Source organism: Chiloscyllium punctatum, chromosome 30 (genome assembly GCF_047496795.1).
Source record: "Chiloscyllium punctatum isolate Juve2018m chromosome 30, sChiPun1.3, whole genome shotgun sequence".
NCBI classification, from domain to species: Eukaryota; Metazoa; Chordata; class Chondrichthyes; order Orectolobiformes; family Hemiscylliidae; genus Chiloscyllium; species Chiloscyllium punctatum.
This window is the reverse complement of record NC_092768.1, coordinates 5828296-5853504: the sequence shown is the minus strand read 5'-3', so window position 1 is coordinate 5853504 and position 25209 is coordinate 5828296. Positions and strand designations below refer to the sequence as shown.

The window sequence follows — 25209 nt, the reverse complement described above, 5'->3', positions numbered from 1 at the left end:
GACTGGTTTAGAAAGCTGTGTTAAAGTGGACACGCTGGTCTAAAACAGACTGTGTTACAAAGCTGTGTTAAAGTTTACATGCTGGTGTAAAACAGACTGGGTTGGAAAGCTGTGATAAAGTGGACACGCTGGTGTAAAACAGACTGGGTTAGAAAGCTTTGTTAAAGTGGACATGCGGGTCTAAAACAGACTGGGTACAAAGCTGTGTCAAAATGGACACGCTGGTCTAAAACAGACTGTGTTAGAAAGCTGTGTTAAAGTGGCAATGCTGGTCCAAAACAGACTGGGTTAGAAAGCTGTGTTAAAGTGGACACGCTGGTGTAAAACAGACTGGGGTATAAAGCTGTATTAAAGTGGGCACGCTGGTGTAAAACAGACTGTATTAGGAAACTGTGTTAAAGTGAACACGCTGGTCTAAAACAGAGTGTGTTAGAAAGCTGTGTTAAAGTGTACACGCGGGTCTAATACAGATTGGGATAGAAAACTGTGTTAAAGTGGCAATGCTGGTCCAAAACAGACTGGGTTAGAAAGCTGTGTTAAAATGGACACGCTGGTGTAACTCAGACTGGGTTGGAAAGCTGTGTTAAAGTGGACACGCTGGTCTAAAACAGACTGGGTTGGAAAGCTGTGTTAAAGTGGACACGCTGGTCTAATATAGACTGGGTTAGAAAACTGTGTTAAAGTGGACACGCTGGTCTAAAACAGGCTGGGTTGGAAAGCTGTGTTAAAGTTAACACGCTGGTCTAAAACATACTGGGTTAGAAAACTGTGTTAAAGTGGACACGCGGGTCTAATACATACTGGGTTATCAAACTGTGTTAAAGTGGACACACTGGGCTAAAACAGACTGGGTTGGAAAGCTGTGTTAAAGTGGACACGCTGGTCTAAAACAGACTGGGTTGGAAAGCTGTGTTAAAGTGGACACGCGGGTCTAATATAGACTGGGTTGGAAAGCTGTGTTAAAGTGGACACGCGGGTCTAATATAGACTGGGTTAGAAAACTGTGTGAAAGTGAACATGCTGGTCTAAAACAGAGTGTGCTAGAAAGCTGTGTTAAAGTTGACACGCTGGTCTAAACCAGACTGGGTTGGAAAGCTGTGTTAAAGTGGACACGCGGGACTAATACAGACTGGGTTATAAAACTGTGTTAAAGTGGACACACTGGTCTAAAACAGACTGGGTTAGAAAGCTGTGTTAAAGTGGACACACTGGTCTAAAACCGACTGGGTTGGAAAACTGTGTTAAAGTGGGCACGCGGGTCTAAGACAGACTGAGTTATAAAACAGTGTTAAAGTGGACACGCTGTCCTAAAACAGACTGGGTTGGAAAGCTATGTTAAAGTGAACATGCTGATCTAAAACAGACTGCCTTAGAAAGCTGTGTTAAAGTGAACACGATGGTCGAAAACAGACTGGGTTAGAAAGCTGTGTTAAAGTGTACACTCAGGTCTAATACTGACTGGGTTAGAAACCTGTATTAAAGTGAACACGCTGGTCTAAAACAGATGGGGTTAGAAAGCTGTGTTAATGTGGACGCCCTATTCTAAAACAGAGTGTGTTAGAAAGCTGTGTTAAAGTGGACACGCGTGTCTAATATAGACTGGGTTAGAAAACTATGTCAAAGTGAACACGCTGGTCTAAATGGGAGTGTACTAGAAAGCTGTGTTAAAGTGAACACACTGGTCTCAAACAGACTGCGTTAGAAAGCTGTGTTAAAGTGGACACGCTGGCCTAAAACATACTGGGTTACAAAGCTGTGTTAAAGCGTACACGCTGGTCTGAAACAGACTGGGTTAGAAAGCTGTGTTAAAGTAGACATGCTGGTCTAAAACAGACTGGGTTGGAAAGCTGTGTTAAAATGGACACTCGGGTCTAATACAAACTGGGTTAAAAACCTGTGTGAAAGTGAAAACGCAGGTGTAAAACAGACTGGGTTAGAAAGCTATGTTAAAATGGTCATGCTGGTCTAATACAGACTGGGTTAGAAAGCTGTGTTAATGTGGACACGCTATTCTAAAACAGACTGGGTTGGAAAGCTGTGTTAAAGTGGACACGCTGGTCTAAAACAGACTTGGTTAGAAAGCTGTGTTAAAGTGGACATGCTGGTCTAATACAGACTGCGTTAGAAAGCTGTGTTAAAGTGGACACGCTGGTCTAATACAGATGGGGTTAGAAAGCTGTGTTAAAGTGAACATGCGGGTCTAAAACAGACTGGGTTAGAAAGCTGTGTTAAAGTGGACACGGTATTCTAAAACAGAGTGTGCTAGAAAGCTGTGTTAAAGTGACACGCTGGCCTAAAACAGGCTGGGTTACAAAGCTGTGTTAAAGCGTACACGCTGGTCAGAAACAGATGAGGTTAGAAAGCTGTGTTAAAGTGGACACGCGGGTCTAATACAGACTACGTTAGGAAGACGTGTTAAAATGGTCACGCTGGTCTAAAACAGAGTGTGTTAGAAAGCTGTGTTAAAGTGGACACGCTGCTGTAAAACAGACTGGGTTAGAAAGCTATGTTAAAGTGTACGAGCTGGTCTAAAACAGATGGGATTAGAAAACTGTGTTAACGTGGACACGCGGGTCTAATACAGACTAGGTTACAAAGCTGTGTGAAAGTGACCACTCTGGTTTAAAACAGACTGGGTTAGAAACTGTGTCAAAGTGAACACGCTGGTCTAACACAGACTGGGTTAAAAAACTGTGTCAAAGTGAACACGCTGGTCTAAAACAGAGTGTGCTAGAAAGCTGTGTTACAGTGAACAGGCTGGTCTAAAACAGACTGGGTTAGAAATCTGTGTGAAAGTAGACACGCTATTCTAAAACAGAGTATGTTAGAAAGCTGTGTTAAAGTGGACACGCGTGTCTAATATAGACTAGGTTAGAAAACTGTGTGAAAGTGAACACGCTGGTCTAAATGGGAGTGTACTAGAAAGCTGTGTTAAAGTGAACACACTGGTCTCAAACAGACTGCGTTAGAAAGCTGTGTTAAAGTGGACACGCGGGTCTGAAACAGACTGGGTTGGAAAGCTGTGTTAAAATGGACACTCGGGTCTAATACAAACTGGGTTAAAAATCTGTGTGAAAGTGAAAACGCATGTGTAAAAAAGACTGCATTAGAAAGCTGTGTTAAAGTGAACACGCAGGTCTAATACAGACTGGGTTAGAAAGCTGTGTAAAAGTGAACACGGTGGTGTAAAACAGACTGGGTTAGAAAGCTGTGTTAAAGTGTACACGCGGGTCTAATACAGATTGGGATAGAAAACTGTGTTAAAGTGGCAATGCTGGTCCAAAACAGACTGGGTTAGAAAGCTGTGTTAAAATAGACACGCTGGTGTAACTCAGACTGGGTTGGAAAGCTGTGTTAAAGTGGACACGCTGGTCTAATATAGACTGGGTTAGAAAACTGTGTTAAAGTGGACACGCTGGTCTAAAACAGACTGGGTTGGAAAGCTGTGTTAAAGTGGACACGCTGGTCTAATATAGACTGGGTTAGAAAACTGTGTTAAAGTGGACACGCTGGTCTAAAACAGGCTGGGTTGGAAAGCTGTGTTAAAGTTAACACGCTGGTCTAAAACATACTGGGTTAGAAAACTGTGTTAAAGTGGACACGCGGGTCTAATACATACTGGGTTATCAAACTGTGTTAAAGTGGACACACTGGGCTAAAACAGACTGGGTTGGAAAGCTGTGTTAAAGTGGACACGCTGGTCTAAAACAGACTGGGTTGGAAAGCTGTGTTAAAGTGGACACGCGGGTCTAATATAGACTGGGTTGGAAAGCTGTGTTAAAGTGGACACGCGGGTCTAATATAGACTGGGTTAGAAAACTGTGTGAAAGTGAACATGCTGGTCTAAAACAGAGTGTGCTAGAAAGCTGTGTTAAAGTGGACACGCGGGACTAATACAGACTGGGTTATAAAACTGTGTTAAAGTGGACACACTGGTCTAAAACAGACTGGGTTAGAAAGCTGTGTTAAAGTGGACACACTGGTCTAAAACCGACTGGGTTGGAAAACTGTGTTAAAGTGGGCACGCGGGTCTAAGACAGACTGAGTTATAAAACAGTGTTAAAGTGGACACGCTGTCCTAAAACAGACTGCCTTAGAAAGCTGTGTTAAAGTGAACACGATGGTCGAAAACAGACTGGGTTAGAAAGCTGTATTAAAGTTTACACTCAGGTCTAATACTGACTGGGTTAGAAACCTGTATTAAAGTGAACACGCTGGTCTAAAACAGATGGGGTTAGAAAGCTGTGTTAATGTGGACGCCCTATTCTAAAACAGAGTGTGTTAGAAAGCTGTGTTAAAGTGGACACGCGTGTCTAATATAGACTGGGTTAGAAAACTATGTCAAAGTGAACACGCTGGTCTAAATGGGAGTGTACTAGAAAGCTGTGTTAAAGTGAACACACTGGTCTCAAACAGACTGCGTTAGAAAGCTGTGTTAAAGTGGACACGCTGGCCTAAAACATACTGGGTTACAAAGCTGTGTTAAAGCGTACACGCTGGTCTGAAACAGACTGGGTTAGAAAGCTGTGTTAAAGTAGACATGCTGGTCTAAAACAGACTGGGTTGGAAAGCTGTGTTAAAATGGACACTCGGGTCTAATACAGACTGGGTTAAAAACCTGTGTGAAAGTGAAAACGCAGGTGTAAAACAGACTGGGTTAGAAAGCTATGTTAAAATGGTCATGCTGGTCTAATACAGACTGGGTTAGAAAGCTGTGTTAATGTGGACACGCTATTCTAAAACAGACTGGGTTGGAAAGCTGTGTTAAAGTGGACACGCTGGTCTAAAACAGACTTGGTTAGAAAGCTGTGTTAAAGTGGACACGCTGGTCTAATACAGATGGGGTTAGAAAGCTGTGTTAAAGTGAACATGCGGGTCTAAAACAGACTGGGTTAGAAAGCTGTGTTAAAGTGGACACGGTATTCTAAAACAGAGTGTGCTAGAAAGCTGTGTTAAAGTGACACGCTGGCCTAAAACAGGCTGGGTTACAAAGCTGTGTTAAAGCGTACACGCTGGTCAGAAACAGATGAGGTTAGAAAGCTGTGTTAAAGTGGACACGCAGGTCTAATACAGACTACGTTAGGAAGATGTGTTAAAATGGTCACGCTGGTCTAATACAGACTGGGTTAGAAAGCTGTGTTAAAGTGAACACGCTGGTCTAAAACAGACTGGGTTAGGAGGCTGTGTTAAAGTGGACACGCTAGTCTAAAACAGAGTGTGTTAGAAAGCTGTGTTAAAGTGGACACGCTGCTGTAAAACAGACTGGGTTAGAAAGCTATGTTAAAGTGTACGAGCTGGTCTAAAACAGATGGGATTAGAAAACTGTGTTAACGTGGACACGCGGGTCTAATACAGACTAGGTTACAAAGCTGTGTGAAAGTGACCACTCTGGTTTAAAACAGACTGGGTTAGAAACTGTGTCAAAGTGAACACGCTGGTCGAACACAGACTGGGTTAAAAAACTGTGTCAAAGTGAACACGCTGGTCTAAAACAGAGTGTGCTAGAAAGCTGTGTTACAGTGAACAGGCTGGTCTCAAACAGACTGGGTTAGAAAGCTGTGTTAAAGTGGACACGCGGGTCTGAAACAGACTGGGTTGGAAAGCTGTGTTAAAATGGACACTCGGGTCTAATACAAACTGGGTTAAAAATCTGTGTGAAAGTGAAAACGCATGTGTAAAAAAGACTGCATTAGAAAGCTGTGTTAAAGTGAACAGGCAGGTCTAATACAGACTGGGTTAGAAAGATGTGTAAAAGTGAACACGGTGGTGTAAAACAGACTGGGTTAGAAAGCTGTGTTAAAATGGTCACGCTGGTCTAATACAGACTGGGTTAGAAAACTGTGTTAAAGTGGACACGCTGGTCTAATACAGACTGGGTTAGAAAGCTGTGTTAAAGTGGACACGGTATTCTAAAACAGAGTGTGCTAGAAAGCTGTGTTACAGTGAACAGGCTGGTCTAAAACAGAGTGGGTTAGCAATCTGTGTGAAAGTGGACACGCTATTCTAAAACAGAGTGTGTTAGAAAGCTGTGTTAAAGTGGACACGCGTGTCTAATATAGACTGGGTTAGGGAACTGTGTTAAAGTGAACACGCTGGTCTAAATGGGAGTGTGCTAGAAAGCTGTGTTAAAGTGAACACACTGGTCTCAAACAGACTGCGTTAGAAAGCTGTGTTAAAGTGGACACGCTGGTCTAAAACAGACTGGGTTAGAAAGCTGTGTTAAAGTGGACACGCTGGCTTAAAACATACTGGGTTACAAAGCTGTGTTAAAGCGTACACGCTGGTCTGAAACAGACTGGGTTGGAAAGCTGTGTTAAAATGGACACTCAGGTCTAATACAAACTGGGTTAAAAACCTGTGTGAAAGTGAAAACGCAGTTGTAAAAAAGACTGGGTTAGAAAGCAGTGTTAAAGTGAACACGCTGGTCTAAAACAGACTTGGTTAGAAAGCTGTGTTAAAATGGTCACGCTGGTCTAATACAGACTGCGTTAGAAAACTGTGTTAAAGTGGACACGCTGGTCTAAAACAGATGGGGTTAGAAAGCTGTGTTAAAGTGGACACACTGGTCTTATACACACTGGGTTTTAAAACAGTGTTAAAGTGGACATGCTGGTCTAAAACAGACTGGGTTAGAAAACTGTGTTAAAGTGGACACGCGGGTCTAAAACAGACTGGGTTGGAAAGCTGTGTTAAAGTGAACACGCTGGTCTAAAACAGACTGAGTTGGAAAGCTGTGTTAAATGGGACACGCGTGTCTAATATAGACTGGGTTAGGAAACTGTGTCAAAGTGAACACGCTGGTCTAAATGGGAGTGTCCTAGAAAGCTGTGTTAAAGTGAACACACTGGTCTCAAACAGACTGCGTTAGAAAGCTGTGTTAAAGTGGACATGCTGGTCTAACACAGACTGGGTTAGAAAGCTGTGTTAAAGTGGACACGCTGGTCTAAAACAGACTGTGTTTGAAAGCTGTGTTAAAGTGGACTTGCTGGTCTAAAACAGAGTGTGTTGGAAAGCTGTGTTAAAGTGGACACGCGAGACTAATACAGACTGGGTTATAAAACTGTGTTGAAGTGGACACACTGGTCTAAAACAGACTGGATTAGAAAGCTGTGTTAAAGTGGACACACTGGTCTAAAACAGACTTGGTTAGAAAGCTGTGTCAAAATGGACACGCTGGTCTAAAACAGACTGGGTTAGAAAGCTGTGTTAAAGTGGACACGGTATTCTAAAATAGAGTGTGCTAGAAAGCTGTGTTAAAGTGGACACGCTGGCCTAAAATAGACTGGGTTACAAAGCTGTGTTAAAGCGTACACGCTGGTCTAATACAGACTGGGTTAGAAAGCTGTGTTAAAGTGAACACGCTGGTGTAAAACAGACTGGGTTAGAAAGCTGTGTTAAAGTGAACACGCTGGTGTAAAACAGACTGGGTTAGAAAGCTGTGTTAAAGTGGACATGCTGGTCTAATACAGACTGGGTTAGAAAGCTGTGTTAAAGTGGACACGCTGGTCTAAAACAGACTTGGTTAGAAAGCTGTGTTAAAGTGGACACGCTGGTCTAATACAGATGGGGTTAGAAAGCTGTGTTAAAGTGAACATGCGGGTCTAAAACAGACTGGGTTAGAAAGCTGTGTTAAAGTGGACACGGTATTCTAAAACAGAGTGTGCTAGAAAGCTGTGTTAAAGTGACACGCTGGCCTAAAACAGGCTGGGTTACAAAGCTGTGTTAAAGCGTACACGCTGGTCAGAAACAGATGAGGTTAGAAAGCTGTGTTAAAGTGGACACGCAGGTCTAATACAGACTACGTTAGGAAGATGTGTTAAAATGGTCACGCTGGTCTAATACAGACTGGGTTAGAAAGCTGTGTTAAAGTGAACACGCTGGTCTAAAACAGACTGGGTTAGGAGGCTGTGTTAAAGTGGACACGCTAGTCTAAAACAGAGTGTGTTAGAAAGCTGTGTTAAAGTGGACACGCTGCTGTAAAACAGACTGGGTTAGAAAGCTATGTTAAAGTGTACGAGCTGGTCTAAAACAGATGGGATTAGAAAACTGTGTTAACGTGGACACGCGGGTCTAATACAGACTAGGTTACAAAGCTGTGTGAAAGTGACCACTCTGGTTTAAAACAGACTGGGTTAGAAACTGTGTCAAAGTGAACACGCTGGTCGAACACAGACTGGGTTAAAAAACTGTGTCAAAGTGAACACGCTGGTCTAAAACAGAGTGTGCTAGAAAGCTGTGTTACAGTGAACAGGCTGGTCTCAAACAGACTGGGTTAGAAAGCTGTGTTAAAGTGGACACGCGGGTCTGAAACAGACTGGGTTGGAAAGCTGTGTTAAAATGGACACTCGGGTCTAATACAAACTGGGTTAAAAATCTGTGTGAAAGTGAAAACGCATGTGTAAAAAAGACTGCATTAGAAAGCTGTGTTAAAGTGAACAGGCAGGTCTAATACAGACTGGGTTAGAAAGATGTGTAAAAGTGAACACGGTGGTGTAAAACAGACTGGGTTAGAAAGCTGTGTTAAAATGGTCACGCTGGTCTAATACAGACTGGGTTAGAAAACTGTGTTAAAGTGGACACGCTGGTCTAATACAGACTGGGTTAGAAAGCTGTGTTAAAGTGGACACGGTATTCTAAAACAGAGTGTGCTAGAAAGCTGTGTTACAGTGAACAGGCTGGTCTAAAACAGAGTGGGTTAGCAATCTGTGTGAAAGTGGACACGCTATTCTAAAACAGAGTGTGTTAGAAAGCTGTGTTAAAGTGGACACGCGTGTCTAATATAGACTGGGTTAGGGAACTGTGTTAAAGTGAACACGCTGGTCTAAATGGGAGTGTGCTAGAAAGCTGTGTTAAAGTGAACACACTGGTCTCAAACAGACTGCGTTAGAAAGCTGTGTTAAAGTGGACACGCTGGTCTAAAACAGACTGGGTTAGAAAGCTGTGTTAAAGTGGACACGCTGGCTTAAAACATACTGGGTTACAAAGCTGTGTTAAAGCGTACACGCTGGTCTGAAACAGACTGGGTTGGAAAGCTGTGTTAAAATGGACACTCAGGTCTAATACAAACTGGGTTAAAAACCTGTGTGAAAGTGAAAACGCAGTTGTAAAAAAGACTGGGTTAGAAAGCAGTGTTAAAGTGAACACGCTGGTCTAAAACAGACTTGGTTAGAAAGCTGTGTTAAAATGGTCACGCTGGTCTAATACAGACTGCGTTAGAAAACTGTGTTAAAGTGGACACGCTGGTCTAAAACAGATGGGGTTAGAAAGCTGTGTTAAAGTGGACACACTGGTCTTATACACACTGGGTTTTAAAACAGTGTTAAAGTGGACATGCTGGTCTAAAACAGACTGGGTTAGAAAACTGTGTTAAAGTGGACACGCGGGTCTAAAACAGACTGGGTTGGAAAGCTGTGTTAAAGTGAACACGCTGGTCTAAAACAGACTGAGTTGGAAAGCTGTGTTAAATGGGACACGCGTGTCTAATATAGACTGGGTTAGGAAACTGTGTCAAAGTGAACACGCTGGTCTAAATGGGAGTGTCCTAGAAAGCTGTGTTAAAGTGAACACACTGGTCTCAAACAGACTGCGTTAGAAAGCTGTGTTAAAGTGGACATGCTGGTCTAACACAGACTGGGTTAGAAAGCTGTGTTAAAGTGGACACGCTGGTCTAAAACAGACTGTGTTTGAAAGCTGTGTTAAAGTGGACTTGCTGGTCTAAAACAGAGTGTGTTGGAAAGCTGTGTTAAAGTGGACACGCGAGACTAATACAGACTGGGTTATAAAACTGTGTTGAAGTGGACACACTGGTCTAAAACAGACTGGATTAGAAAGCTGTGTTAAAGTGGACACACTGGTCTAAAACAGACTTGGTTAGAAAGCTGTGTCAAAATGGACACGCTGGTCTAAAACAGACTGGGTTAGAAAGCTGTGTTAAAGTGGACACGGTATTCTAAAATAGAGTGTGCTAGAAAGCTGTGTTAAAGTGGACACGCTGGCCTAAAATAGACTGGGTTACAAAGCTGTGTTAAAGCGTACACGCTGGTCTAATACAGACTGGGTTAGAAAGCTGTGTTAAAGTGAACACGCTGGTGTAAAACAGACTGGGTTAGAAAGCTGTGTTAAAGTGAACACGCTGGTGTAAAACAGACTGGGTTAGAAAGCTGTGTTAAAGTGGACATGCTGGTCTAATACAGACTGGGTTAGAAAGCTGTGTTAAAGTGAACACGCTGGTGTAAAACAGACTGGGTTAGAAAGCTGTGTTAAAGTGGACACGCTGGTCTAATACAGACTGGGTTAGAAAGCTGTGTTAAAGTGGACACGCTGCTCTAAAACAGACTGGGTTAGAAAGCTGTGTTAAAGTGGACATGCTGGTCTAAAACAGGCTGGGTTGGAAAGCTGTCTTAAAGTGAACACGCTGGTCTAAAACAGACTGGGTTGGAAAGCTGTGTTAAAGTGGACACACCGCCTAAAACAGACTGGGTTGGAAAGCTGTGTTCAAGTGGACACACTGGTCTAAAACAGACTTGGTTAGAAAGCTGTGTTAAAGTGAAGATGCGGATCTAAAACAGACTGGGTTAGAAAGCTGTGTTAAAGTGGACACGGTATTCTAAAATAGAGTGTGCTAGACAGCTGTGTTAAAGTGGACACGCTGGCCTAAAATAGACTGGGTTACAAAGCTGTGTTAAAGCGTACACGCTGGTCTGAAACAGATGAGGTTAGAAAGCTGTGTTAAAGTGGACACGCTGGTGTAAAACAGACTGGGTTAGAAAGCTGTGTTAAAGTGGACACGCTGGTCTAAAACAGACTGGGTTAGAACGCTGTGTTAAAGTGGACACGCTGGTCTAAAACACAGTGTGTTAGAAAGCTGTGTTAATGTGGACACGCTGCTGTAAAACAGACTGGTTTAGAAAGCTGTGTTAAAGTGGACACGCTGGTCTAAAACAGACTGTGTTACAAAGCTGTGTTAAAGTTTACATGCTGGTGTAAAACAGACTGGGTTGGAAAGCTGTGATAAAGTGGACACGCTGGTGTAAAACAGACTGGGTTAGAAAGCTTTGTTAAAGTGGACATGCGGGTCTAAAACAGACTGGGTACAAAGCTGTGTCAAAATGGACACGCTGGTCTAAAACAGACTGTGTTAGAAAGCTGTGTTAAAGTGGCAATGCTGGTCCAAAACAGACTGGGTTAGAAAGCTGTGTTAAAGTGGACACGCTGGTGTAAAACAGACTGGGGTATAAAGCTGTATTAAAGTGGGCACGCTGGTGTAAAACAGACTGTATTAGGAAACTGTGTTAAAGTGAACACGCTGGTCTAAAACAGAGTGTGTTAGAAAGCTGTGTTAAAGTGTACACGCGGGTCTAATACAGATTGGGATAGAAAACTGTGTTAAAGTGGCAATGCTGGTCCAAAACAGACTGGGTTAGAAAGCTGTGTTAAAATGGACACGCTGGTGTAACTCAGACTGGGTTGGAAAGCTGTGTTAAAGTGGACACGCTGGTCTAAAACAGACTGGGTTGGAAAGCTGTGTTAAAGTGGACACGCTGGTCTAATATAGACTGGGTTAGAAAACTGTGTTAAAGTGGACACGCTGGTCTAAAACAGGCTGGGTTGGAAAGCTGTGTTAAAGTTAACACGCTGGTCTAAAACATACTGGGTTAGAAAACTGTGTTAAAGTGGACACGCGGGTCTAATACATACTGGGTTATCAAACTGTGTTAAAGTGGACACACTGGGCTAAAACAGACTGGGTTGGAAAGCTGTGTTAAAGTGGACACGCTGGTCTAAAACAGACTGGGTTGGAAAACTGTGTTAAAGTGGACACGCTGGTCTAATACAGACTGGGTTAGAAAGCTGTGTTAAAGTGGACACGGTATTCTAAAACAGAGTGTGCTAGAAAGCTGTGTTACAGTGAACAGGCTGGTCTAAAACAGAGTGGGTTAGCAATCTGTGTGAAAGTGGACACGCTATTCTAAAACAGAGTGTGTTAGAAAGCTGTGTTAAAGTGGACACGCGTGTCTAATATAGACTGGGTTAGGGAACTGTGTTAAAGTGAACACGCTGGTCTAGATGGGAGTGTGCTAGAAAGCTGTGTTAAAGTGAACACACTGGTCTCAAACAGACTGCGTTAGAAAGCTGTGTTAAAGTGGACACGCTGGTCTAAAACAGACTGGGTTAGAAAGCTGTGTTAAAGTGGACACGCTGGCTTAAAACATACTGGGTTACAAAGCTGTGTTAAAGCGTACACGCTGGTCTGAAACAGACTGGGTTGGAAAGCTGTGTTAAAATGGACACTCAGGTCTAATACAAACTGGGTTAAAAACCTGTGTGAAAGTGAAAACGCAGTTGTAAAAAAGACTGGGTTAGAAAGCAGTGTTAAAGTGAACACGCTGGTCTAAAACAGACTTGGTTAGAAAGCTGTGTTAAAATGGTCACGCTGGTCTAATACAGACTGCGTTAGAAAACTGTGTTAAAGTGGACACGCTGGTCTAAAACAGATGGGGTTAGAAAGCTGTGTTAAAGTGGACACACTGGTCTTATACACACTGGGTTTTAAAACAGTGTTAAAGTGGACATGCTGGTCTAAAACAGACTGGGTTAGAAAACTGTGTTAAAGTGGACACGCGGGTCTAAAACAGACTGGGTTGGAAAGCTGTGTTAAAGTGAACACGCTGGTCTAAAACAGACTGAGTTGGAAAGCTGTGTTAAATGGGACACGCGTGTCTAATATAGACTGGGTTAGGAAACTGTGTCAAAGTGAACACGCTGGTCTAAATGGGAGTGTCCTAGAAAGCTGTGTTAAAGTGAACACACTGGTCTCAAACAGACTGCGTTAGAAAGCTGTGTTAAAGTGGACATGCTGGTCTAACACAGACTGGGTTAGAAAGCTGTGTTAAAGTGGACACGCTGGTCTAAAACAGACTAGGTGACAAAGCTGTGTTAAAGTGGACACGCTGGTCTAAAACAGACTGGGTTGGAAAACTCTGTTAAAGTGGATATGCGGGTCTAATACAGACTGGGTTAGAAAACTGTGTTAAAGTGAACACGTGGATCTAAAACACACTGGGTTACAAAGCTGTCTTAAAGTGGACACGCTTGTCTCAAAAGACTGGGTTAGAAAGCTGTGTTAAAGTGGACATGCTCGTCTACATGAAACTGGGATACGAAGCTGTCTTAAAGTGTATACGCTGGTCTCAAACAGACTGGGTTAGAAAGCTGTGTTAAAGTGGACAGGCTGATCTAACACAGACTGGGTTAGGAAGCTTTGTTGAAGTGGACACGCTGGTCTCAAACAGACTGTGTTAGAAAGCTGTGTTAAAGTGGACACGCTGGTCTAAAACAGACTGGGTTAGAAAGCTGTGTTAAAGTGGACACGCTGGCTTAAAACATACTGGGTTACAAAGCTGTGTTAAAGCGTACACGCTGGTCTGAAACAGACTGGGTTGGAAAGCTGTGTTAAAATGGACACTCAGGTCTAATACAAACTGGGTTAAAAACCTGTGTGAAAGTGAAAACGCAGTTGTAAAAAAGACTGGGTTAGAAAGCAGTGTTAAAGTGAACACGCTGGTCTAAAACAGACTTGGTTAGAAAGCTGTGTTAAAATGGTCACGCTGGTCTAATACAGACTGCGTTAGAAAACTGTGTTAAAGTGGACACGCTGGTCTAAAACAGATGGGGTTAGAAAGCTGTGTTAAAGTGGACACACTGGTCTTATACACACTGGGTTTTAAAACAGTGTTAAAGTGGACATGCTGGTCTAAAACAGACTGGGTTGGAAAGCTGTGTTAAAGTGAACACGCTGGTCTAAAACAGACTGGGTTAGAAAACTGTGTTAAAGTGGACACGCGGGTCTAAAACAGACTGGGTTGGAAAGCTGTGTTAAAGTGAACACGCTGGTCTAAAACAGACTGAGTTGGAAAGCTGTGTTAAAGGGGACACGCGTGTCTAATATAGACTGGGTTAGGAAACTGTGTCAAAGTGAACACGCTGGTCTAAATGGGAGTGTCCTAGAAAGCTGTGTTAAAGTGAACACACTGGTCTCAAACAGACTGCGTTAGAAAGCTGTGTTAAAGTGGACACGCTGGTCTAAAACAGACTGGGTTAGAAAGCTGTGTTAAAGTGGACATGCTGGTCTAACACAGACTGGGTTAGAAAGCTGTGTTAAAGTGGACACGCTGGTCTAAAACAGACTAGGTGACAAAGCTGTGTTAAAGTGGACACGCTGGTCTAAAACAGACTGGGTTGGAAAACTCTGTTAAAGTGGATATGCGGGTCTAATACAGACTGGGTTAGAAAACTGTGTTAAAGTGAACACGTGGATCTAAAACACACTGGGTTACAAAGCTGTCTTAAAGTGGACACGCTTGTCTCAAAAGACTGGGTTAGAAAGCTGTGTTAAAGTGGACATGCTCGTCTACATGAAACTGGGATACGAAGCTGTCTTAAAGTGTATACGCTGGTGTCAAACAGACTGGGTTAGAAAGCTGTGTTAAAGTGGACAGGCTGATCTAACACAGACTGGGTTAGGAAGCTTTGTTGAAGTGGACACGCTGGTCTCAAACAGACTGTGTTAGAAAACTGTGTTAAAGTGGACACGCTGGTCTCATTCAGACTGGGTTATCAAACTGTGTTAAAGTGTACACGCTGGTCTAATTCAGACTGGGATATAAAACTGTGTTAAAGTGGAAACGCTGGTCTAAATGGGAGTGTGCTAGAAAGCTGTGTTAAAGTGGACACACTGGTCTAAAACAGACTGCGTTAGAAAGCTGTGTTAAAGTGGACACGCTGGTCTAAAACAGACTGGGTTGGAAAGCTGTGTTAAAGTGGACATGCTGGTCTAAAACAGACTGGGTTGGAAAGCTGTGTTAAAGTGGACACGCTGGTCTAATATAGACTGGGTTAGAAAACTGTGTTAAAGTGGACACGCTGGTCTAAAACAGGCTGGGTTGGAAAGCTGTGTTAAAGTTAACACGCTGGTCTAAAACATACTGGGTTAGAAAACTGTGTTAAAGTGGACACGCGGGTCTAATACATACTGGGTTATCAAACTGTGTTAAAGTGGACACGCTGGGCTAAAACAGACTGGGTTGGAAAGCTGTGTTAAAGTGGACACGCTGGTCTAAAACAGACTGGGTTGGAAAGCTGTGTTAAAGTGGACACGCGGGTCTAATATAGACTGGGTTGGAAAGCTGTGTTAAAGTGGACACGCGGGTCTAATATAGACTGGGTTAGAAAACTGTGTGAAAGTGAACATGCTGGTCTAAAACAGAGTGTGCTAGAAAGCTGTGTTAAAGTTGACACGCTGGTCTAAACCAGACTGGGTTGGAAAGCTGTGTTAAAGTGGACACGCGGGACTAATACAGACTGGGTTATAAACCTGTGTTAAAGTGGACACACTGGTCTAAAACAGACTGGGTTAGAAAGCTGTGTTAAAGTGGACACACTGGTCTAAAACCGACTGGGTTGGAAAACTGTGTTAAAGTGGGCACGCGGGTCTAAGACAGGCTGAGTTATAAAACAGTGTTAAAGTGGACACGCTGTCCTAAAACAGACTGGGTTGGAAAGCTATGTTAAAGTGAACATGCTGATCTAAAACAGACTGCCTTAGAAAGCTGTGTTAAAGTGAACACGATGGTCGAAAACAGACTGGGTTAGAAAGCTGTGTTAAAGTGTACACTCAGGTCTAATACTGACTGGGTTAGAAACCTGTATTAAAGTGAACACGCTGGTCTAAAACAGATGGGGTTAGAAAGCTGTGTTAATGTGGACGCCCTATTCTAAAACAGAGTGTGTTAGAAAGCTGTGTTAAAGTGGACACGCGTGTCTAATATAGACTGGGTTAGAAAACTATGTCAAAGTGAACACGCTGGTCTAAATGGGAGTGTACTAGAAAGCTGTGTTAAAGTGAACACACTGGTCTCAAACAGACTGCGTTAGAAAGCTGTGTTAAAGTGGACACGCTGGCCTAAAACATACTGGGTTACAAAGCTGTGTTAAAGCGTACACGCTGGTCTGAAACAGACTGGGTTAGAAAGCTGTGTTAAAGTAGACATGCTGGTCTAAAACAGACTGGGTTGGAAAGCTGTGTTAAAATGGACACTCGGGTCTAATACAAACTGGGTTAAAAACCTGTGTGAAAGTGAAAACGCAGGTGTAAAACAGACTGGGTTAGAAAGCTATGTTAAAATGGTCATGCTGGTCTAATACAGACTGGGTTAGAAAGCTGTGTTAATGTGGACACGCTATTCTAAAACAGACTGGGTTGGAAAGCTGTGTTAAAGTGGACACGCTGGTCTAAAACAGACTTGGTTAGAAAGCTGTGTTAAAATGGTCACGCTGGTCTAATACAGACTGGGTTAGAAAGCTGTGTTAAAGAGGACATGCTGGTCTAATACAGACTGCGTTAGAAAGCTGTGTTAAAGTGGACACGCTGGTCTAATACAGATGGGGTTAGAAAGCTGTGTTAAAGAGGACATGCTGGTCTAACACAGACTGGGTTAGAAAGCTGTGTTAAAGTGGACACGCTGGTCTAAAACAGACTAGGTGACAAAGCTGTGTTAAAGTGGACACGCTGGTCTAAAACAGACTGGGTTGGAAAACTCTGTTAAAGTGGATATGCGGGTCTAATACAGACTGGGTTAGAAAACTGTGTTAAAGTGAACACGCGGATCTAAAACACACTGGGTTACAAAGCTGTCTTAAAGTGGACACGCTTGTCTCAAAAGACTGGGTTAGAAAGCTGTGTTAAAGTGGACATGCTCGTCTACATGAAACTGGGATACGAAGCTGTCTTAAAGTGTATACGCTGGTCTCAAACAGACTGGGTTAGAAAGCTGTGTTAAAGTGGACAGGCTGATCTAACACAGACTGGGTTAGGAAGCTTTGTTGAAGTGGACACGCTGGTCTCAAACAGACTGTGTTATAAAACTGTGTTAAAGTGTACACGCTGGTCTTATTCAGACTGGGTTATCAAACTGTGTTAAAGTGTACACGCTGGTCTAATTCAGACTGGGATATAAAACTGTGTTAAAGTGGAAACCCTTGTCTAAATGGGAGTGTGCTAGAAAGCTGTGTTAAAGTGGACACACTGGTCTAAAACAGACTGCGTTAGAAAGCTGTGTTAAAGTGGACACGCTGGTCTAAAACAGACTGGGTTGGAAAGCTGTGTTAAAGTGGACATGCTGGTCTAAAACAGACTGGGTTGGAAAGCTGTGTTAAAGTGGACACGCTGGTCTAATATAGACTGGGTTAGAAAACTGTGTTAAAGTTGACACGCTGATCTAAAACAGGCTGGGTTGGAAAGCTGTGTTAAAGTTAACACGCTGGTCTAAAACATACTGGGTTAGAAATCTGTGTTAAAGTGGACACGCGGGTCTAATACATACTGGGTTATCAAACTGTGTTAAAGTGGACACGCTGGGCTAAAACAGACTGGGTTGGAAAGCTGTGTTAAAGTGGACACGCTGGTCTAAAACAGACTGGGTTGGAAAGCTGTGTTAAAGTGGACACGCGGGTCTAATATAGACTGGGTTGGAAAGCTGTGTTAAAGTGGACACGCGGGTCTAATATAGACTGGGTTAGAAAACTGTGTGAAAGTGAACATGCTGGTCTAAAACAGAGTGTGCTAGAAAGCTGTGTTAAAGTTGACACGCTGGTCTAAACCAGACTGGGTTGGAAAGCTGTGTTAAAGTGGACACGCGGGACTAGTACAGACTGGGTTATAAACCTGTGTTAAAGTGGACACACTGGTCTAAAACAGACTGGGTTAGAAAGCTGTGTTAAAGTGGACACACTGGTCTAAAACCGACTGGGTTGGAAAACTGTGTTAAAGTGGGCACGCGGGTCTAAGACAGACTGAGTTATAAAACAGTGTTAAAGTGGACACGCTGTCCTAAAACAGACTGGGTTGGAAAGCTATGTTAAAGTGAACATGCTGATCTAAAACAGACTGCCTTAGAAAGCTGTGTTAAAGTGAACACGATGGTCGAAAACAGACTGGGTTAGAAAGCTGTGTTAAAGTGTACACTCAGGTCTCATACTGACTGGGTTAGAAACCTGTATTAAAGTGAACACGCTGGTCTAAAACAGATGGGGTTAGAAAACTGTGTTAATGTGGACGCCCTATTCTAAAACAGAGTGTGTTAGAAAGCTGTGTTAAAGTGGACACGCGTGTCTAATATAGACTGGGTTAGAAAACTATGTCAAAGTGAACACGCTGGTCTAAATGGGAGTGTACTAGAAAGCTGTGTTAAAGTGAACACACTGGTCTGAAACAGACTGCGTTAGAAAGCTGTGTTAAAGTGGACACGCTGGCCTAAAACATACTGGGTTACAAAGCTGTGTTAAAGCGTACACGCTGGTCTGAAACAGACTGGGTTAGAAAGCTGTGTTAAAGTAGACATGCTGGTCTAAAACAGACTGGGTTGGAAAGCTGTATTAACGTGGACTCACTGGTCTAAAACAGAGTGTGTTAGAAAGCTGTGTTAGAGTGGACACGCTGGTCTAAAACAGACTAGGTGACAAAGCTATGTTAAAGTGAACACGCTGGTCTAAAACAGACTGTGTTTGAAAGCTGTGTTAAAGTGGACTTGCTGGTCTAAAACAGAGTGTGTTAGAAAGCTGTGTTAAAGTGGACACGCTGGTCTAAAACAGATTAGGTGACAAAGCTGTGTTAAAGTGGACACACCGCCTAAAACAGACTGGGTTAGAAAGCTGTGTTAAAGTGGACACACCGCCTAAAACAGACTGGGTTAGAAAGCTGTGTTAAAGTGAACACGTGGGTCTAGTGCAGACTGCATTAGAAAACTGTGTCAAAGTGAACACGCTGGTCTAAAACAGAGTGTGCTAGAAAGCTGTGTTAAAGTGGACACGCTGGTCTAAACCAGACTGGGTTAGAAAGCTGTGTTAAAGTGGACACGCGGGACTAATACAGACTGGGTTATAAAATTATGTTAAAGTGGACACGCGGGTCTAATACAGGCTGGGTTATAAAACTGTGTTGAAGTGGACACACTGGTCTAAAACAGACTGGATTAGAAAGCTGTGTTAAAGTGGACACACTGGTCTAACACAGACTGGGTTAGAAAGCTGTGTTAAAGTGGACACGCTGGTCTGAAACAGACTAGGTGACAAAGCTGTGTTAAAGTGGACATGCTGGTCTAAAACAGACTGGGTTGGAAAACTCTGTTAAAGTGGATATGCGGGTCTAATACAGACTGGGTTAGAAAACTGTGTTAAAGTGAACACGCGGATCTAAAACACAGTGGGTTACAAAGCTGTCTTAAAGTGGACACGCTTGTCTCAAAAGACTGGGTTAGAAAGCTGTGTTAAAGTAGACATGCTGGTCTAAAACAGACTGGGTTGGAAAGCTGTGTTAAAATGGACACTCGGGTCTAATACAAACTGGGTTAAAAACCTGTGTGAAAGTGAAAACGCAGGTGTAAAACAGACTGGGTTAGAAAGCTATGTTAAAATGGTCATGCTGGTCTAATACAGACTGGGTTAGAAAGCTGTGTTAATGTGGACACGCTATTCTAAAACAGAGTGTGCTCGAAAGCTGTGTTAAAGTGGGCACGCTGGTCTAAAACAGACTTGGTTAGAAAGCTGTGTTAAAATGGTCACGCTGGTCTAATACAGACTGGGTTAGAAAGCTGTGTTAAAGAGGACATGCTGGTCTAATACAGACTGCGTTAGAAAGCTGTGTTAAAGTGGACACGCTGGTCTAATACAGATGGGGTTAGAAAGCTGTGTTAAAGTGAACATGCGGGTCTAAAACAGACTGGGTTAGAAAGCTGTGTTAAAGTGGACACGGTAATCTAAAACAGAGTGTGCTAGAAAGCTGTGTTAAAGTGACACGCTGGCCTAAAACAGGCTGGGTTACAAAGCTGTGTTAAAGCGTACACGCTGGTCAGAAACAGATGAGGTTAGAAAGCTGTGTTAAAGTGGACACGCGAGTCTAATACAGACTACGTTAGGAAGATGTGTTAAAATGGTCACGCTGGTCTAATACAGACTGGGTTAGAAAGCTGTGTTAAAGTGAACACGCTGGTCTAAAACAGACTGGGTTAGGAAGCTGTGTTAAAGTGGACACACTGGTCTAAAACAGACTGGGTTAGAAAGCTGTGTTAAAGTGGACACGCTGGTTTAAAACAGACTGGTTTAGAAAGCTGTGTTAAAGTGGACACACTGGTCTAAAACAGACTGGGTTACACAGCTGTGTTAAAGTTTACATGCTGGTGTAAAACAGACTGGGTTGGAAAGCTGTGATAAAGTGGACACGCTGGACTAATACTGACTGCGTTAGAAAACTGTGTTAATTTGGACATGCGGGTCTAATACATTCTGGGTAATAAAACTGTGTTAAAGTGAACACGCGGGTGTAAAACAGACTCTGTTGGAAAGCTGTGTTAAAGTGGACACACTGGTGTAAAACAGACTGGGTTAGAAAGCTTTGTTAAAGTGGACATGCGGGTCTAAAACAGACTGGGTACAAAGCTGTGTCAAAATGGACACGCTGGTCTAAAACAGACTGTGTTAGAAAGCTGTCTTAAAGTGGACACGCTGGTGTAAAACTGACTGGTTTACAAAGCTGTATTAAAGTGGACACGCTGGTCTAAAACAGACTGGGTTAGAAAGCTGTGTTAAACTGGATATGCAGTTCTAATACAGACTGGGTTGGAAAACTGTGCTGAAGTAGACACGCGGGTCTAATACAGATTGGGTTAGAAAACTGTGTTAAAGTGGACACGCTAATCTAACATAGAGTGTGTTAGAAAGCTGTGTTAATGTGGACACGCTGGTGTAAAACAGACTGGGTTGAAAGCTGTATTAACGTGGACTCACTGGTCTAAAATAGAGTGTGTTAGAAAGCTGTGTTAGAGTGGACACGCTGGTCTAAAACAGACTAGGTGACAAAGCTGTGTTAAAGTGAACACGCTGGTCTAAAACAGACTGTGTTTGAAAGCTGTGTTAAAGTGGACTTGCTGGTCTAAAACAGAGTGTGTTAGAAAGCTGTGTTAAAGTGGACACGCGAGACTAATACAGACTGGGTTATAAAACTGTGTTGAAGTGGACACACTGGTCTAAAACAGACTGGATTAGAAAGCTGTGTTAAAGTGGACACACTGGTCTAAAACAGACTTGGTTAGAAAGCTGTGTTAAAGTGAAGATGCGGATCTAAAACAGACTGGGTTAGAAAGCTGTGTTAAAGTGGACACGGTATTCTAAAATAGAGTGTGCTAGAAAGCTGTGTTAAAGTGGACACGCTGGCCTAAAATAGACTGGGTTAGAAAGCTGTGTTAAAGTGGACACGCTGGTCTAATACAGACTGGGTTAGAAAGCTGTGTTAAAGTGGACACGCTGGTCTAATACAGACTGGGTTAGAAAGCTGTGTTAAAGTGGACACGCTGCTGTAAAACAGACTGGGTTAGAAAGCTTTGTTAAAGTGGACATGCGGGTCTAAAACAGACTGGGTTAGAAAGCTGTGTTAAAGTGGACACGCTGGTCCAAATCAGACTGGGTTAGAAAGCTGTGTTAAAGTGGACACGCTGGTGTAAAACAGACTGGGGTATAAAGCTGTATTAAAGTGGGCACGCTGGTGTAAAACAGACTGTATTAGGAAACTGTGTTAAAGTGTACACGCGGGTCTAAAACAGACCGGGTTAGAACGTTTTTAGCCGCTGCGGATCCGGGCGGTTTGTGTTGCGAGCTGTTCTGGTGCGGCACTGAGATTCACTCCTGTCTGTGTTCCCCCCAACGCCCCTCCCCTCGCTTTCCCCACACACACACTTTCCCCCGACCCCCTACACCCCTTATCTTCATCCCCCACCCCGCACACCATTTCCCCCTGACCCCCCCCCACACACCCCTTCCCCCACTCACCCTTTCCCGCCCCCCCACACACCCCTCCCCCTGACCCTCCCCTCCCCACACACCCCTTCCCCCTGACCCCCTCACGCACCCCTTCCCCTGACCCCCCCACATACCCCTTCCCTTTCACCCCCCACACACCCCCTTCCCCCTGACCCCCCACCCATCCCTTCCCCCTGACTCCCCCCACATACCCCTTCCCCCTGACCCCCCCACACCCCTTCCCCCTGACCCCCCCACACCCCTTCCCCCTGACCCCCACACATCCCCTTCCCCCTGACCCCCTCATACACCCCTTCCCTGACCCCCCACACCCCTTCCCCCTGACCCCCCACACACCCCCTTCCCCCTGACCCCCCCACCCCCCCACACACCCCTTCCCCCTGACCCCCCCACACACCCCCTTCCCCCTGACCCCCCCACACACCCCCTTCCCCCTGACCCCCCACACCCCTTCTCCCTGACCCCCCACACACCCCCTTCCCCCTGACCCCCCCACCCCCCCACACACCCCTTCCCCCTGACCCCCCCACACACCCCCTTCCCCCTGACCCCCCCACACACCCCCTTCCCCCTGACCCCCCCACAACCCACTTCCCCCTGACCCTCCCACCCACCCCTTCCCTCTGACCCCCCCCACCCCCCCACACACCCCTTCCCCCTGACACCCCCACACCCCTTCCCCCTGACCCTCCACCACCCCTTCCCCCTGACCCCCCCACACACACCCCTCCCCCTGACTCCCCCACACACCCCTTCCCCCTGACCCCCCCCACACACCCCCCTCCCCCTGACCCCCCACCCACCCCTTCCCCCTGACTCCCCCCCACACACCCCCCTCCCCCTGACTCCCCCCCACCCACCCCTTCCCCCTGACCCCCCCACCCACCCCTTCCCCCTGACCCCCCACACACCCCTTCCCCCTTCCCCCTGACCCCCCTCCCCCTGACCCCCCCCCACACACACCCCTCCCCCTGACCCCCCCCACCCACCCCCACCCACTCCTTCCCCCTGACCCCCCACACACCCCTTCCCCCTGACCCCCCCACCCACCCCTTCCCCCTGACCCCCCACACACCCCTTCCCCCTTCCCCCTGACCCCCCTCCCCCTGACCCCCCCCCACACACACCCCTCCCCCTGACCCCCCCCACCCACCCCCACCCACTCCTTCCCCCTGACCCCCCACACACCCCTTCCCCCTGACCCCCACCCACCCCTTCCCCCTGACCCCCCCCCACACCCCCCTCCCCCTGACCCCCCCCCCACACCCCCCTCCCCCTGACCCCCCCCCCCACACCCCCCTCCCCCTGACCCCCCCCACACACCCCCCTCCCCCTAACCCCCCCCACACCCCCCTCCCCCGACCCCCCCCACACCCCCCTCCCCCTGACCCCCCCCACACCCCCCTCCCCCTGACCCCCCCCACACCCCCCTCCCCCTGACCCCCCCCCACACACCCCTTCCCCCTGACCCCCCCCCACACACCCCTTCCCCCTGACCCCCCCCACACACCCCCCTCCCCCTGACCCCCCCCACACACCCCCCTCCCCCTGACCCCCCCCCACACACCCCTTCCCCCTGACCCCCCCCCACCCACCCCTTCCCCCTGACCCCCCCCCACCCACCCCTTCCCCCTGACCCCCCCCCACACCCCCCTCCCCCTGACCCCCCCCCCACACCCACCTCCCCCTGACCCCCCCCCACACCCCCCTCCCCCTGACCCCCCCCCACACACCCCCTTCCCCCTGACCCCCCCCCCCCCCCCCCCCCCGCTCAGTGCCGGCCGCGCTGACCCTGGAGCCGAACACCGCGCACCCGGAGCTGCTGATCTCCGAGGACCTGAGGAGTGTGAGGCTCAGCGACACTTGGCAGGAGCTGCCCGACAACCCGGAGCGCTTCGACGACTGTGTGAGCGTGCTGTCCGCGCAGGGCTTCGACTCGGGCCGCCATTACTGGCAGGTGGAGGTCGGCAGCAAGACCATGTGGGACGTCGGCCTGGCCAAGGAGTCGGTCAACCGCAAGGGCAACATCATCCTGTCGCCGGAGGACGGCTTCTGGACCATCTGGCTGCGGAACGGCAACGAGTACGAGGCGCTGTCGACACCGTCCTCCTTCCTGTCGCTGCGCTCCAAGCCCCACACCATCGGTGTCTTCCTGGACTACGAGAAGGGGCAAGTGTCCTTCTACAACGCCGACGACATGTCCGTCATCTACACCTTCACCGACACCTTCCACGAGAAACTCTTCCCGTACTTCAGTCCCGGAGAGAGCGATGGGGGTAAGAACGCCGAGCCCCTTACCCTCTGTGTGCTCCGGTTGTAGGAAGACCCTGCTTGAAGGGGAGGGGAAGGGGCAAAAAAAATACCCCCCCCCCCCACCCCCTTTCCGGACCATCCGCGACCTTTATAATTTATTTTGCACCTCCCTCCCTGCTAAAAGGGTCTCTGTCCCACTTTGTACACCTCAATCCTGTGCTGTGCAAGGATTCCCCTTTTTTTTCCTCCACCAGCCCGTCTCTTCTGCAAACCACTCAGAAAATCCCCCTTATCTTCCCCCTCCCCCCCCCCCAAACCGGCTCCTCTTTTATTGCCCCCTCTTCCCCGAATTCTTTTAAATCTTTTTGTTTTCTTAAATTCCCAATGCCTGGGGTATCCATCCAACTCCCGTTTTTGGTTTCGCTCCCGAGACAATCGTCTGAGCCTCGACTGAATTTACATAGCAGCCTGCCCGGCTTTCCCGCCGACTGTTGCACTCAGCGCCTCCCTCTCCTTCCCTTTTTCCAGCCCCCCCCCCCTCCCCCGGAAGTTGCAGTCCTCCCTCCCTGCCTCTCCCTTGCACTGAGCCCACCTCCCATGGCATGCCCACTGCTCCTTCGCCTCCCTCCCTGGATTCAATAAGGTACCAGGAGTGTGTGTGTGGTGGTGGTAGGGGGGTGGGGGTGGGGTGGGGGTGAGTCAAACGGGGTCTAGCACCTGGCAACTTTTCACCCAGTCAAAGGTGAACTGTATTTCGTGGGTGGATCACCTCCCCCCCCCCCCCCCGAATCTAAGACCTATTGCTGGAGTACGGAGGGATGGGGGGAGGGCTTGGGTTTACTTTTTGGAGTGTGTGTGGGAGTGGGAGGAGGCTGGGGGGAGAGGAGTGGTACAAATAAGCTCCCTACAACGTGGATTTTGGGGGCTGGAGCGCAGGAGGGTGTATATTGAACCCATTTGCACCGCACCACGGTGCGTTGGTGAAAGTCAACAGTTCCAGAGCGAGATTGACAGAGGGAGCAATAATGACTTATTTAAAGCAGTCAATGTGACCGAGCAAATCCGCTCGAGAGACTTCATTTGCAAGTA

The 25209-nt window shown here is 46.3% G+C and overlaps 1 protein-coding gene across 8 annotated transcripts in view; it reads left to right on the top strand.

Annotated features, from left to right (window-relative positions):
- The window catches only part of LOC140455148 (ras/Rap GTPase-activating protein SynGAP-like), a 1171996-nt gene extending 1147227 nt beyond the window's left edge, over positions 1–24769 (top strand). For all 8 annotated transcript variants that reach the window (XM_072549832.1, XM_072549831.1, XM_072549829.1 and 5 more), the window contains one exon: positions 23643–24769. In XM_072549832.1, coding sequence (XP_072405933.1) covers positions 23643–24187 — 545 coding nt within the window. In that variant the 3' untranslated portion in view covers positions 24188–24769. The remainder of the gene's footprint in view (positions 1–23642) is intronic.
- The last annotated feature ends 440 nt before the right edge of the window (positions 24770–25209 follow it).